At 42.1% G+C, this 13,647-nt stretch overlaps 1 protein-coding gene across 7 annotated transcripts in view; it reads left to right on the top strand.

Moving 5' to 3' along the window:
• Positions 1–13,647, top strand: part of TARBP1 (TAR (HIV-1) RNA binding protein 1) — a 94,513-nt gene that overhangs the window by 39,535 nt on the left and 41,331 nt on the right. For 6 of the 7 annotated variants that reach the window (XR_008292361.1, XM_053207771.1, XM_053207767.1 and 3 more), the window contains 7 exons: positions 478–639; positions 6,717–6,904; positions 7,336–7,597; positions 7,717–7,905; positions 9,212–9,402; positions 9,829–9,900; positions 11,574–11,694. Coding sequence is in view for 6 of the 7 variants with exons in the window: in XM_053207771.1 (XP_053063746.1) it covers positions 478–639; positions 6,717–6,904; positions 7,336–7,597; positions 7,717–7,905; positions 9,212–9,402; positions 9,829–9,900; positions 11,574–11,694 (1,185 nt within the window). In the remaining variant the exon portion in view is untranslated. The remainder of the gene's footprint in view (positions 1–477; positions 640–6,716; positions 6,905–7,335; positions 7,598–7,716; positions 7,906–9,211; positions 9,403–9,828; positions 9,901–11,573; positions 11,695–13,647) is intronic. The other variant, XM_053207769.1, reaches the window with a different exon arrangement.

The raw sequence follows: 13,647 nt of genomic DNA, 5'->3' as shown, positions 1-13,647 counted from the left end.
ACACCAGCCCTGAGATGCTGGGTGAGCCGTGTGTCCTCTCTGAAACTCAGTCATCGTCTTAGGGAGGTGGGACCGCAGCCTTCCTAGTAAGAACAGTGTCGCAATCTGCCTGAAACAAAGGCAGTTTCCTGGTTCCAATTGTTATTATTTATGACGTGTTGGCCCTGGGACGCAAGAGTTGGCAGGACATAGTCTCTGCCTTCCAGGGTCTCGTGATCAGAGCGCCAGCAAGAGGAGTAAATGGTGACGTGTGCTGCAGTTGCGTTAAGTGCAGTCGCTGTGTCAGCACAGGGAAGGAAGTCTTCAGCTCTGCACGGGGAGATTATGGAGGGCCTCTTGGAGGAGATGGCTTGTTTTCTCTTATTAATATCTTGTTTTACTGCGTTTAAATAAGGTAATTTATTTTCTGTCTGAACTCTCACAGGTTGATGAAAACCACGAGCCCTGCGTGTTAACGTGTTTTGTTGTCTGTCTTAGGTTTCCGATCTGGATCGTTGCCATTTATACCTGATGGTATTAACTGAGCTTATAAACCTCCATTTGAAGGTTGGGTGGAAACGAGGCAACCCCATTTGGAGAGTTATTTCTCCTTTGAAAAATGCATCCATTCGGCATCTTCAAGAGATGGACCATGGACAGGTAATCCTTGATTCAAGGTGTATAATTCGGTTGAACGAGGCGTACGTGGAATACGTATTTGATTATCATACAATATTCTGACATGAAAAGTGTCTGCTGAAATTTAACTTTAACATAGTATCCTTTGTTCATAATATTTGATGAAGACTGGGACTCCTATCCTAATATTAGGTATATAACAAAGGCGTGGTGACTTCAGTCTTAAGACCATTTAGATACAGATTGTGGATTTGCACTGTCTTTGCCTACATACCAACCAGTAAGGGACACATTAATGTGTAAATGTATACAATATATGGTATGTGACATATAACATACATAATATCTGATATATGACATATAATGTGTACTAACACATCCAGCATCCCCCATCCTTGCCTCTCGACCTCATTGTCTGCCCTGGTCTTACACTGTTCCCCTTCTACTCCTCCCCCAACCAGTACCATTTTGCTGTAGTCACGCTAGGCCACCTCATAGACCTTCACGGACGACAAGCACATGCCACATCCTTCCCCATCTAGGCTTTCTGTCCGTTCCTTCCACTGACAATGCTTGTCAGTAATCTGCTCGGTCCTTATAGGGCCCAACTTGGGTCAGTGACTCATTTATTTACCTATTCGTTTTTTTTTTTTTTTTAATTTTTTTTTTCAACGTTTTTTTATTTATTTTGGGGACAGAGAGAGACAGAGCATGAACGGGGGAGGGGCAGAGAGAGAGGGAGACACAGAATCGGAAACAGGCTCCAGGCTCCGAGCCATCCGCCCAGAGCCCGACGCGGGGCTCGAACTCACGGACCGCGAGATCGTGACCTGGCTGAAGTCGGACGCTTAACCGACTGCGCCACCCAGGCGCCCCTATTTACCTATTCTTTATGCCTCCATTGTAGTATTTGTCTTTCTTGTTTTGGGAATAACTTATGTGTATGTGTATTTTCCTCTAGATTTTAGTACCTATAAGCTTCTCTTAAACATGGCATAAAACTGATTCAATTTCTTTGCTGGTTATGGGTCTGTTCAAGCTTTCTATTTCTTCCTGTTTGAGTTTTGGAAGTGTGTGGGTGTTTAGGAATTTGTCCATTTCTTCCAGGTTGTCCCGTTTGTTGGCATATAATTTTTCATAGTATCCCCTGATAATTGCTTGTATTTCTGAGGGATTGGTTGTAATAATCCCGTTTTCATTCATGATTTTATCTATTTGGGTCATCTCCCTTTTCTTTTTGAGAAGCCTGGCTAGAGGCTTATGAATTTTGTTTATTTTTTCAAAAAACCAACTCTTGGTTTCATTGACCTTCTCTACAGTTTTTTAGATTCTATATTGTTTATTTCTGCTCTGATCTTTATTATTTCTCTTCTTCTGCTGGGTTTGGGGTGTCTTTGCTGTCCTGTTTTTGTTGCCTTTAGGTGTGCTGTTAGATTTTGTATTTGGGATTTTTCTTGTATCTTGAGATAGGCCTGGATTGCAATGTATTTTCCTCTCAGGACTGCCTTTGCTGCATCCCAAAGCATTTGGATTGTTGTATTTTCATTTTCATTTGTTTCCATATATTTTTTAATTTCTTCTCTAATTGCCTGGTTGACCCATTCATTCTTTAGTAGGGTCTTCTTTAACCTCCATGCTTTTGGAGGTTTTCCAGACTTTTTCTTGTGGTTGATTTCAAGCTTCATTGCATTGTGGTCTGAAAGTCTGCATGGTATGATCTCAATTCTTGTATACTTATGAAGGGCTGTTTTGTGACCCAGTATGTGATCTATCTTGGAGAAGGTTCCATGTGCACTCGAGAAGAAAGTATATTCTGTTGCCTTGGGATGCAGAGTTCTGAATATATCAAGTCTATCTGATCCAGTGTATCATTCAGGGCCCTTGTTTCTTTATTGATCCTGTGTCTAGATGATCTATCCAATGTTGTAAGTGGAGTATTAAAGTCCCCTGCAATTACCATATTCTTATCAGTCCAGGACCAGATGGCTTCCCAGGGGAATTCTACCAGACATTTAAAGCAGAGATAATACCTATCCTTCTCAAGCTATTCCAAAAAATAGAAAGGGAAGGAAAACTTCCAGACTTATTCTATGAAGCCAGCATTACTTTGATTCCTAAACCAGAGACCCAGTAAAAAAAGAGAATATTCCTGGCCAATATCCCTGATGAATATGGATGCAAAAATTCTCAATAAGACACCAGCAAATCGAATTCAAAAGCATATAAAAAGAATCATTCACCATGATCAAGTGGGATTCATTCCTGGGCTGCAGGGCTGGTTCAACATTCGCAGATCAATCAATGTGATACATCACATTAAGAAAAGAAAAGAAAAGAACCATATGATCCTGTCAATCGATGCAGAAAAAGCATTTGACAAAATTCAGCATCCTTTCTTAATAAAAACCCTCGAGAAAGTCGGGATAGAAGGAACATACTTAAACATCATAAAAGCTGTTTATGAAAAGCCCACAGCTAATATCATCCTCAACGGGGAAAAACTGAGAGCTTGCTCCCTGAGATCAGGAACACGACAGGGATGTCCACTCTCACCGCTGTTGTTTAACATAGTGTTGAAGGTTCTAGCATCAGCAGTCAGACAACCAAAGGAAATCAAAGGCATCAAAATTGGCAAAGATGAAGTTAAGCTTTCACTTTTTGCAGATGACATGATATTATACATGGAAAACCCGACAGACTCCACCAAAAGTCTGCTAGGCCTGATACATGAATTCAGCAAAGTCGCAGGATACAAAATCAATGTACAGAAATCAGTTGCATTCTTATACACTAACAATGAAGCAATAGAAAGACAAAGAAACTGATCCCATTCACAATTGCACCAAGAATCCTAAAATACCTAGGAATAAACCTGACCAAAGATGTAAAAGATCTGTATGCTGAAAACTATAGAAAGCTTATGAGGGAAATTGAAGAAGATATAAAGAAATGGAAAAACATTCCATGCTCATGGATTGGAAGAATAAATATTGTTAAAATGTCAATACTACCCAAAGCTATCTACACATTCAGTGCAATCCCAATCAAAATTCCACCAGCATTCTTCTCGAAGCTAGAGCAAGCAATCCTAAAATTCATATGGAACCACAAAAGGCCCCGAATAGCCAAAGTAATTTTGAAGAAGAAGACCAAAGCAGGAAGCATCATAATCCCAGACCTTAGCCTCTACTAGAAAGCTGTAACCATCAAGACAGCATGGTATTGGCACAAAAACAGACACATAGACCAATGGAATAGAATAGAAACCCCAGAACTAGACCCACAAAAGTATGGCCAACTAATCTTTGACAAAGCAGGAAAGAATATCCAGTGGAAAAAAGACAGTCTCTTTAACAAATGGTGCTGGGAGAACTGGACAGAAGGATGAAACTAGACTGCTTTCTCACACCATTCACAAAAATAAACTCAAAATGGATAAAGGACCTGAATGTGAGACAGGAAACCATCAAAACCTTAGAGGAGAAAGCAGGAAAAGACCTCTCTGACCTCAGCCGCAGCAATTTCTTACTTGACACATCCCCAAAGGCAAGGGAATTAAAAGCAAAAATGAACTGTTGGGTCCTCATGAAGATAAAAAGCTTCTGCACAGCAAAGGAAACAATCAACAAAACTGAAAGGCAACCAACGGAATGGGAAAAGATATTTGCAAATGACATATCGGACAAAGGGCTAGTATCCAAAATCTATAAAGAGCTCACCAAACTCCACACCCGAGAAACAAATAATCCAGTCAAGAAATGGGCAGAAAACATGAATAGACACTTCTCTAAAGAAGACATCCAGATGGCCAAGAGGCACATGAAAAGATGCTCAACGTCGCTCCTCATCAGGGAAATACAAATCAAAACCACACTCAGATATCCCCTCACGCCAGTCAGAGTGGCTAAAATGAACAAAACAGGAGACTATAGATGCTGGAGAGGATGTGGAGAAATGGGAACCCTCTTGCACTGTTGGTGGGAGTGCAAACTGGTACAGCCGCTCTGGAAAACAGTGTGGAGATTCCTCAAAAAATTAAAAATAGACCTACCCTATGACCCAGCAGTAGCACTTGCTAGGAATTTACCCAAGGGATATGGAAGTGCTGATGCATAGGGGCACATGTACCCCAATGTTTATAGCAGCATTTTCAATAATAGCCAAATGATGGAAAGAGCCTAAATGTCCATCAACGGATGAATGGATACAGAAATTGTGATTTATATACACAATGGAGTACTACATGTCAATGAGAAAGAATGAAATCTGGCCTTTTGTAGCAATGTGGATGGAACTGGAGATTGTTATGCTAAGTGAAATAAGCCATACAGAGAAAGACAGATACCATATGGTTTCACTCCTATGTGGATCCTGAGAAACTTAACAGAAGACCATGGAGGAGGGGAAGAAAAAAAAATGGTTAGAGAGGGAGGGAGCCAAAACATAAGAGACTCCTAAAAACTGAGAACAAACTGAGGGTTTATGGGAGATGGGAGGGAGGGGTGGGTGGATGATGGGTTTGAGGGCACCTGTTGGGATGAGCACTGAGTGTTGTATGGGAACCAATTTGACAATCAATTTCATAAAAAAAACAAAACAAAACAAAACAAAAACACGGCATAAAAAGGCGTAGTGGTTATGAGCACAGGCTTTGGGGTTAGACTTCCTAGGTGTGGATCCTGTGTTTAACCTTGTTAGCTGTGTGACCTTGAGGAAGTTACTTAACGTCTCTGTGCCTCATTTACCACCACTGCAAAATGAGGGTTACAGAGTTGGTCATGAGAGTTAAAGTGAGCTCATACATGCTAAGACTTTTGAACAGCGTCTGGCACACGGAAAGTCCAGGCTGCTAATTAAAACAGAGAATGTACATGATTGCTTTAATAATGTAGTTTTTAAAGTTGTTTTTAGGAACTGTCCTGAAAGAAAATGATAAGGAAGCCTGATTAGTACTTCAGCATCCTGTCCAGTATGTATTAATGCATTCGCGCCGTGAGAGGACTTTGTGAGCTTTGAATGTAGACCAAAATCATGAACCCTATCACAGTGATTCTTAAAAGATGGCTTGTTTTAGTAATTCACTGAATTATGTTAAGGTTAACAGGGACCATACTGACTACAAGTAACACTGAATTTTACTTCTTGTGGTGACAGTGTCACTACGCACAATTTATCCATAGCGATAGTGGATTTATTTTACGGGGGGTTGGTGGGGGAGGGACGGAATGAGTAGCAGAGAGGTCCTCTCGGGCTGGTAGTGTTGGGGAGCCCTCTTTCGGACTCTCGATGCAGCTGTTTTCCGTGTGTTGGGTTCTGGCCTGCACTCCTGGCTTCGGTGGTGGTGGTAATGGGTTTCCCGTCTCAGTGCAACGCCAGGCTGTGTTGGTTTCCTTCCTTTGTGCTCCTGCCCGTAGAGCATCAAGCGCTAGCCGTGAAATCCTCCCATCTGTTTAACCGTCACAGTAACACTGAAGGGTGGATTCTATTATTGTCCCCATTTTACAGGTGAGAAAGCTAAGGTGCGCCGTGTCCACAGGCAAACCGGTATCGAGTTCAGAGCCGGGATTCAGACCTCTTCCCGGTGGTTCATGAGTAGCTCCTGGTCGCGGTGCTGTGTCCCCTCTCCCGAGGCAGCTAACAGCTGAGCAGAGGAATTATTTGCATGTACGCCTGGAGCCTTGTTTCCCTTCACACACTCCAGCCAGACAGTGAAAGCGAGACTCCCCCGTAGAAATGTGTCCGAATGCGTACGTGGGTAGGAAAAAGATGGAGAAGTATACTCGCGGGGTCTGTGTGCGGCTCATCCGTCACGGGACTGCTTCCAGGGACCCACCCCCCAAATCGAAGCGATCCAGTTGTCTTCTTGGTCGGAACTGCTGAATTTTTATCGCCACCTTACATTTGTTCACCGCCCATCTGTACGGAAGTGGCGAAGCGAACGAACCTGACGTGCGGTGTCGGGTTCCCTCTTGTTCTCACTGATGGACGGTCGCCGGGAGGGGGACAGGAGGGTGTGAGGCGTCCGTAGGCTGGGCTCTCGGGTCCTGCCTGGGTGGGACTGGCCCACGTGAAACAAGATTGTTCCGTTTCCCCCTCAGGAGCCCACGCTGGGCACGCAGGTCCAGAGGGTCATTAGCATGGCTGCCTTGGCCACGGTGTGTGAGGCCACCGACCGGACGCCGGAACTGCAGCTCGGCTCTCTGGAGGCTGGGCCCACGGAGAGGTTCCTCTCCGCTCTCCCGCTCAATCACACGCTGCAGAAGCCCCACGCAGAGGAGGAGAGCAGGTAGGTGTGTGCACCCTGGAGGACAGCTTCTACACGAAGGGCGTCTTTCTGCTCACGTTTACAGTTTCAGTTTTGTTTTTAGTCGTTGAGATAATGAGCGATGGCCCAACCTTGTTTATCGGGGATGGGACTTTGGAGATGAGGCTGCGTTCAGGATGAGCCCGTGTTCTCGCGTTACTCGTCTCTGTTACCGGAAACCCACTGACCCGACTGCACGCGGTTCTCGGTGAATCCCCTTAAAGTGAATGAAAACACCTACCTTCAGAGTTAGAAAACTGAGGTTTATGTGGTTCCCTTGCTTTTCGGTAGACGGGCTATTTAATAATGACTGTTGAATTTCTCCCCGCCCCGTGAGGATAGTGCACTACACGCAGAAGAAGCCGGCACAGACTGGCGGAGGCCTGGGGCAGTGACTTGATCTTTTGTTTCAGTCTTTGCGAAGAATCCTCGTCTTCCCAAGGATGGGGGAAAATAGTTGCACAATATGTCCATGATCAGTGGGTCTGCCTCTCTTTCTTGCTGAAGAAATATCACACCCTGATACCAACCTCAGAGGGTGAAATTCTGGAACCCATCCTACCTGCCGTCCAAATGCCAGTAAGGACCCTGCAGGCCGCTCTCGAAGCCCTCACGGTCCTGCCTTCGGATCAGGTCCTGCCTGTGTTCCACTGCATGAAAATTTTGGTTCCCAAGGTGAGAGAAAGTGAGACCTGAAGTGAAGAATAACTACAGAACAGAGATCAGTTTCTGAAATTAAGAGATAATTATGTATTTCTTTTCTTTCTTTCTTTCTTTTTTTTTTTTCCTACCAGCTTTTGACCTCCTCTGAATCACTCTGTGTGGAGTCCTTTGACATGGCTTGGAAAATTATATCTGCTTTAAGCAACACTCAGCTGATATTCTGGTCTAATTTAAAAGCTTTCGTTCAATTTGTTTTTGATACCAAAGTTCTTACCACTGCTGCAAAAATCAAGGGCCAGGCATACTTCAAAATAAAAGAGGTAACTTTTTTTACATTGGGGTAAAAATGCATAATGTAAAATGTACCATCTTGCATTTTTCGAGTTCAGTAGAGTTAAGTATGGTCATGTTGTAACAGGTCTCCAGAACTTTTTGAACTTGAACTGCAACTCTGTACTCATTAAACAGCTCCCCTTCTCTCCCTCCCCCGGCAACCACCGTTCTACTTTCTGTTTCTATGAATTTGACTTCTTTAGGTTAAAAGGAGGTAACTTTTTGTTTTTTTAATTTGTGTGACCTGTAGCACGTGAGGAAGAAGAGAGTTCTATTTGTAATTACGTATTAGATTTGCTGTTATGTATTCATTCAGTCAGCAGGTGTTTTGAACCTTCTTCAGTGCCATGAGTAAGAACAGAACCTGTTAAATGGAAGAGATGTGCAAAAGGGTAGCCTGTGAACCACATGTGCCACAGAAACTTAGATTCATATAATGCTTAAAAAGTTTTTTTAATTAGTTGCCAACTTTTAAGAATTAGGCAATTTGCATGAAAGTCTGTGTTTCCCTTCTCTTGGAATGCTGGAGAATTGGATGACCTGGCCACTCCTAGGAGCTGCCCGTCCAGATAGGGCACGCCCCTTGCATTTCTCCACAACCAGTCCTTGACCATCCTGGAGACCAATGGCAGACGGCAGGTGCCCTCTGTCACCACATTTATGCTGTTGCTTTTCTTGTATAAAGGAACAATTCTCTGAATATAACCGTAATCAAAAGGTCTTCCTGGTTCCTGAAGGCATTGGCGTTTCCAACCACTGATACACGGTAGGGGACGTATCGTGGTGGAAGGACGTCATGTCTAGGAACTCGTGTAGACCTTGTTATCCAGAGGGGGAAATGGAAAATGAAGTCCTTTTATGACGCTGCTGTCCCTGCACTGCTTCTCTGTCCTTGCCTGTCCCACAGCACACACCTAGAGACCAGGGTATTTGCTGCCTCAGAGAAGGGAGGGAGGCGGTGACAATGCAAAGGAAACTGAAAATATAAAGGGTGAGAGATTTTTCTCCCTTCCATTCTATTACTTTGGGCAGTTTTTTCTTTTGGAGAGTCTAGGGAGAATATCACTATCAGTGAAATTGCATTTAGTTTTATTACCGAGGAATGAAAAATAAGCATTCGGTGATTATCAATCATCTTGGAAAACTTTTAACAATAAAGAATTTTTAACTTTTTATCCTCTATGGTTAGGTTGAAACTGTCATTGGAAGCCATCAAACAAGTTGTTTTAGCAACATTTTTTTTTTTAACCTAAATGGGTCAAAGAATAAAATGACCATTGTATTTCATTCCAGATTATGTACAAGATAATTGAAATGTCTGCTATAAAAACTGGAGTCTTCAATACACTGATAAGTTATTGCTGCAAATCTTGGATAGTTTCTGCTTCAAATGTGTCCCAAGTGTCTTTATCAACTGCTAAAAATTACAGCGAACTTGTCCTTGAGGCCTGTATATTTGGAACTGTGTTTAGGCGTGATCAAAGGTAAAAGATACCATTTTCAACCTGTCTTCATTTCTATTAAGTACCTACTTGAGTAGGATTATGTCTTTATTTTGAGGCTTTCAAATTTTATTTTATTTATTTTTTAAGTTTATTTTCAGAGAGTGAGAGAGCGGGGGAGGGGCAGAGAGAGAGAGAGAGAGAGAGAGAGAGAGAGAGAGAGAGAGAATCTCAAGCAGGCTCCACACTGTCAACATGGAGCCTGATGTGGGGCTTGAATTCATCAACCGTGAGGTCATGACCTCAGCTAAAATCAAGAGTCAGACTCTCAACTGACGGAGCCACCCAGGTGCCCCTACTTTGAGGCTTTCAATTAGACAGATATAAAGTATTAGTTAACTTTAAATTTGGGGTTTTAATATTTTCCTGTCTAAAACCTGTTCTTTGTCAAATATTTTTTATGGGAAGACTTATTCAGGATGTGCAGACCTACATAGAAAATCTTGGCCATGATTGTGCAGCCAACACTGTTATAGAAAAGTAAGTATGGTGGATTTTCCATATCTTGATATAAATGGAATATTCAAAATTTAACATCAGATGAGAGACATCCTGTGTTTGTTACATTTAATAAGTGTTTCCCAGTGATATCTATAAGATAGTGAAAGAGCCTTCAAAAGCATGTTAGAAATTACATTCCCTGGCTAATATATTTTCTCTAGAGGTAAACTTTTTACTAAAATTTGATAAGCTCAAAAAATGTTTTGAAGATGAAGAAAAAGTGAGAAGAAATTATAGCAAATGACATTGGAAGACATCTTTTTACAATGTTATCACATTCTTTTTTTTTTTAATTTTTTTTTTTTTAATGTTTATTTTTGAGAGAATCAGAGCATGAGCGGGGGTGGGACAAACAGAAGGAGACACAGAATCTGAAGCAGGCTCCAGGCTCTGAGTTGCCAGCACAGAGCCCGATGCGGGGCTTGAACCCACGAACCATGAGATCATGACCTGAGCCGAAGTCGGATGCTTAACTGACTGAACCACCCACATGCCCCAATATCACATTCTTGACGGGAATAAATGAGAATTTTCTTGGAGAAAAACACATTTTACTGCAAAATCCAGTGTAAATAAGAAAGTGACTACGGGGATCTCAAAACCCCAATCCCTTTTCTTTTTTAGATGGAGGGGTGGTCATCAACATACACATAGTATTCTCTTAGTTTTGGTCACAACTTACCATTTAACACGTCAACATACTACACATAAAAATAAAATTACTTCTGGAATAGGCCCTAAAGTTTTGATTTCTGGGGTAAGACCGTTCTTATCTAACCTCTGAATTAATTTTTTTAGAGCTTGTCAAGTAGCCTTTTAAAAAATTTTTTTTCACATAATTTTCAAAAATGTGTGTTTAGATGTTCATAAAAAATGCACAAATGATAATTGCATGTAGGTATCACAGTGTTAATTATTCCAAAAGTTATAGCTGTTTTTTAAATCACTTGTCACTCTTGTATTTAATACATTTTTCATTGTTAATTGTTTAACTGATTTTTTGTTTTCTTGGCTGGTTGAAAGTAGCAATAAAAGTGAAATTTTTTATTTGATGGTTTCAAAATACTTTGGTCTCTACTAGACGAATGTTTTGTTGTTAAAGTGACATTTGCCGACGTTATAACAGCTCTAATGAGCTTTGGAAACATGTATTGACAATGTCACTTAACTGATCTTCCCACATGTGCTTACTGAACATACAGGTTGCTCAGAGCGTGCACTGCTCCCGAGTTTGCCCAGCACTCGGAGAACGTGCATACACTGTGTGCACGGTAAAGATGAGTGATCGGGTGTTTGATGTGCATTCACGCCCCCTAGCAAACAGGTGTCCGTGGTCGTCTTTAAGGAACCATTTTATGAGCTGTGACCTGTCCACAGAGATCTTACTGACCCAGGATGGGTGGTGTGTGCACTGTTTTACCAGAAGTCTGGGTGAATTTGTGCTCATTCGGACCTTCAGTACAGGCTCTCTCTTTGATATATCCATTTGTCATCTTGCATTATCCTAAACTACAAAAAAGCATAGTCATCAAGTACGGAGCTCCTTAATTTTAGAAATCTTTGGAAGGTTTTGATATTTTGAAACGAATACGTGACCTATTTTTCTGTTTTGAAAATGTATTAACATAGTTTGTCATTTTACGTTTTTTTAGTACTAAAAGAGAAGACCATTATGTGAGAATTTGTGCTGTCAAATTCCTGTGTTTATTAGATGGCTCAAATATGTCTCATAAGTTGTTTGTGGAAGATCTTGCAATCAAGCTATTAGATAAAGTAAATATGCCTTATTTTATACTTTAAATCTTTGTTCTTGATAGCTAACTATGTCAACATGGTAGTATTCTGAATATTTTTTATCAAGAAAAAAACACGTTTTTAGTTAAACATTAGCGATTGTCCAATTGTTTGGTTTTAGAGAAGAAGAATATTTTCCCTCTACTGTCTAAACTTTGCTCAGTGTATTTCCTAGTACCAGTCAAAAGTGGTTATGTTTAGAGTCATATATCCATACGTTGCTTTATATAAGAAATGGAATAAAAAGGTAAAAAATTTAGGAAGTGGCGTGATTTGAAGAACTGATTTTTTTTTGTTTGCAAAATCATTTATAAATCTAGGAGGAAGATAAAAGGAGTAGTTAAATCTAATGCTCTTTTCTGAATTTGAGGCTGAGATAGATGGAGTCCCGGTCTGCTTTGTCACCTCTGGGCCAAGCTGGGTTATAACTGATGGCCATAGCACCCACTTAAGCCACTTGTACTGAAATAACAGTATTCATCATGCATTTATGTTCTGCAGATAGCAGATCAGCGTCAGGTACAATCTAGGAAGTGGGGTTTTTTTAATGTAAAAATTCCCTTCTTTGCACTGTTGGAGTTGGTGGGCATGTCTCTGAGGAAATAGTGTTTTACTGGTTTCCTGAAGGATGAGTAGACTTTAGAGTTGCAGGATACTCCATCAGATAGAACACACAGATGTATCATAGTGAACACTGATGCGTGATATGAGATACAAGAGTGTTTCAAAGAAAAGCAGAATACGGACAAGGGACAGCTATTTGGAGGGTCAGAGAGGGCCTCTCTGACAGGTGACATTGGACGGAACTCTGGGTGCATTGTCAGTGAGGCTGGAGGATGCCGGGAGAGGCTGGTGTCCCCAGGCCACATGAGGGAAGTGCTGGCTGGAGGTGTGGAGGGACACGAGGATGCCTGTCGTCCGTGGGATTCGGCAAGAAGGCTGTCGTTGGCCACCTCTACAAAGACCTTTGACTGGGATGGTGAGAATAAGCCTCGATGGAAGGGCTGAGAAGAAAATGGTTGTGGAGCCAGTGGAGATGAGCAGAGGCACTCTTGAGTTCGCTCTGATGAGAGGGGGTAACGGGATGGTGTCTGGAGGAGGGCGTGGGTCAGGGGCTTGTTTGTATGTTGAAGGAAATGATCGGGGTGGGGGGCAGATGACAGTAGTGGAGAGGCCAGGGTGGTCACACAGGCGAAATCCTCGAGTAGCCGCTTCGCATCCACCAGGCTGGCTCTTAGAACAAACAGACTGAAAGTAGCCACGTTGGTGAACCTTGAAGTCGTTGCCCTAGGTGAAAAGCCCATCATAAAGGGCCACATACTGTGCGATTCCATTTATATGAAGTGTCCAGGATAGAGAAAACTTTAGGGACAGAATAGATTAGTGGCTGCAGGGTCAGGGTGAGAGATCAGGAAGTAAATGCTAATGGGCACAGGACTTCTCTTCAGAGTGATGAGAATTTTCTGGAATAAACAGTGGTGATGGTTGCACAGCTTTGTGAATACACACAAACCCACTGAATTGGACACTTTAAAATGGTGATTTTTATGGCACGCGAACTATATTTTTGAAAAAATCCTTGAATAGTCTAGATTGGCCCTAACGTCCAACAGAAGGATTAGCTTTATTTAAGAGCTGGAAAAGCAAAGACAAAAAAGTTACGTTAGACACTTGCTCAGGCCCAGGAGTTGTTTTTCGAAGATGAAGAAAACTGAGCAGAGCAAATAATACATGAAAAAGGTAATTTGAAAATAAAAAATGAAAGAATAATCCTAGAGAAAGTGAAAAAGGATCGTACTCAGAGCGGGGTGGGCTGGGTAGCTGTAGTCCGGAGGGACACCGTGTCCTCCGAGCTGGGGAACAGAGCAGGGGGGCGGCGCTGAGTCTGTGTGAGAGGAGGGAACGCCTGACGCACTTGTGTTCTGGGCCAGG

Source organism: Acinonyx jubatus, chromosome D2 (assembly GCF_027475565.1).
Source record: "Acinonyx jubatus isolate Ajub_Pintada_27869175 chromosome D2, VMU_Ajub_asm_v1.0, whole genome shotgun sequence".
NCBI classification, from domain to species: Eukaryota; Metazoa; Chordata; class Mammalia; order Carnivora; family Felidae; genus Acinonyx; species Acinonyx jubatus.
This window is presented reverse-complemented; position numbering and strand designations above follow the sequence as displayed.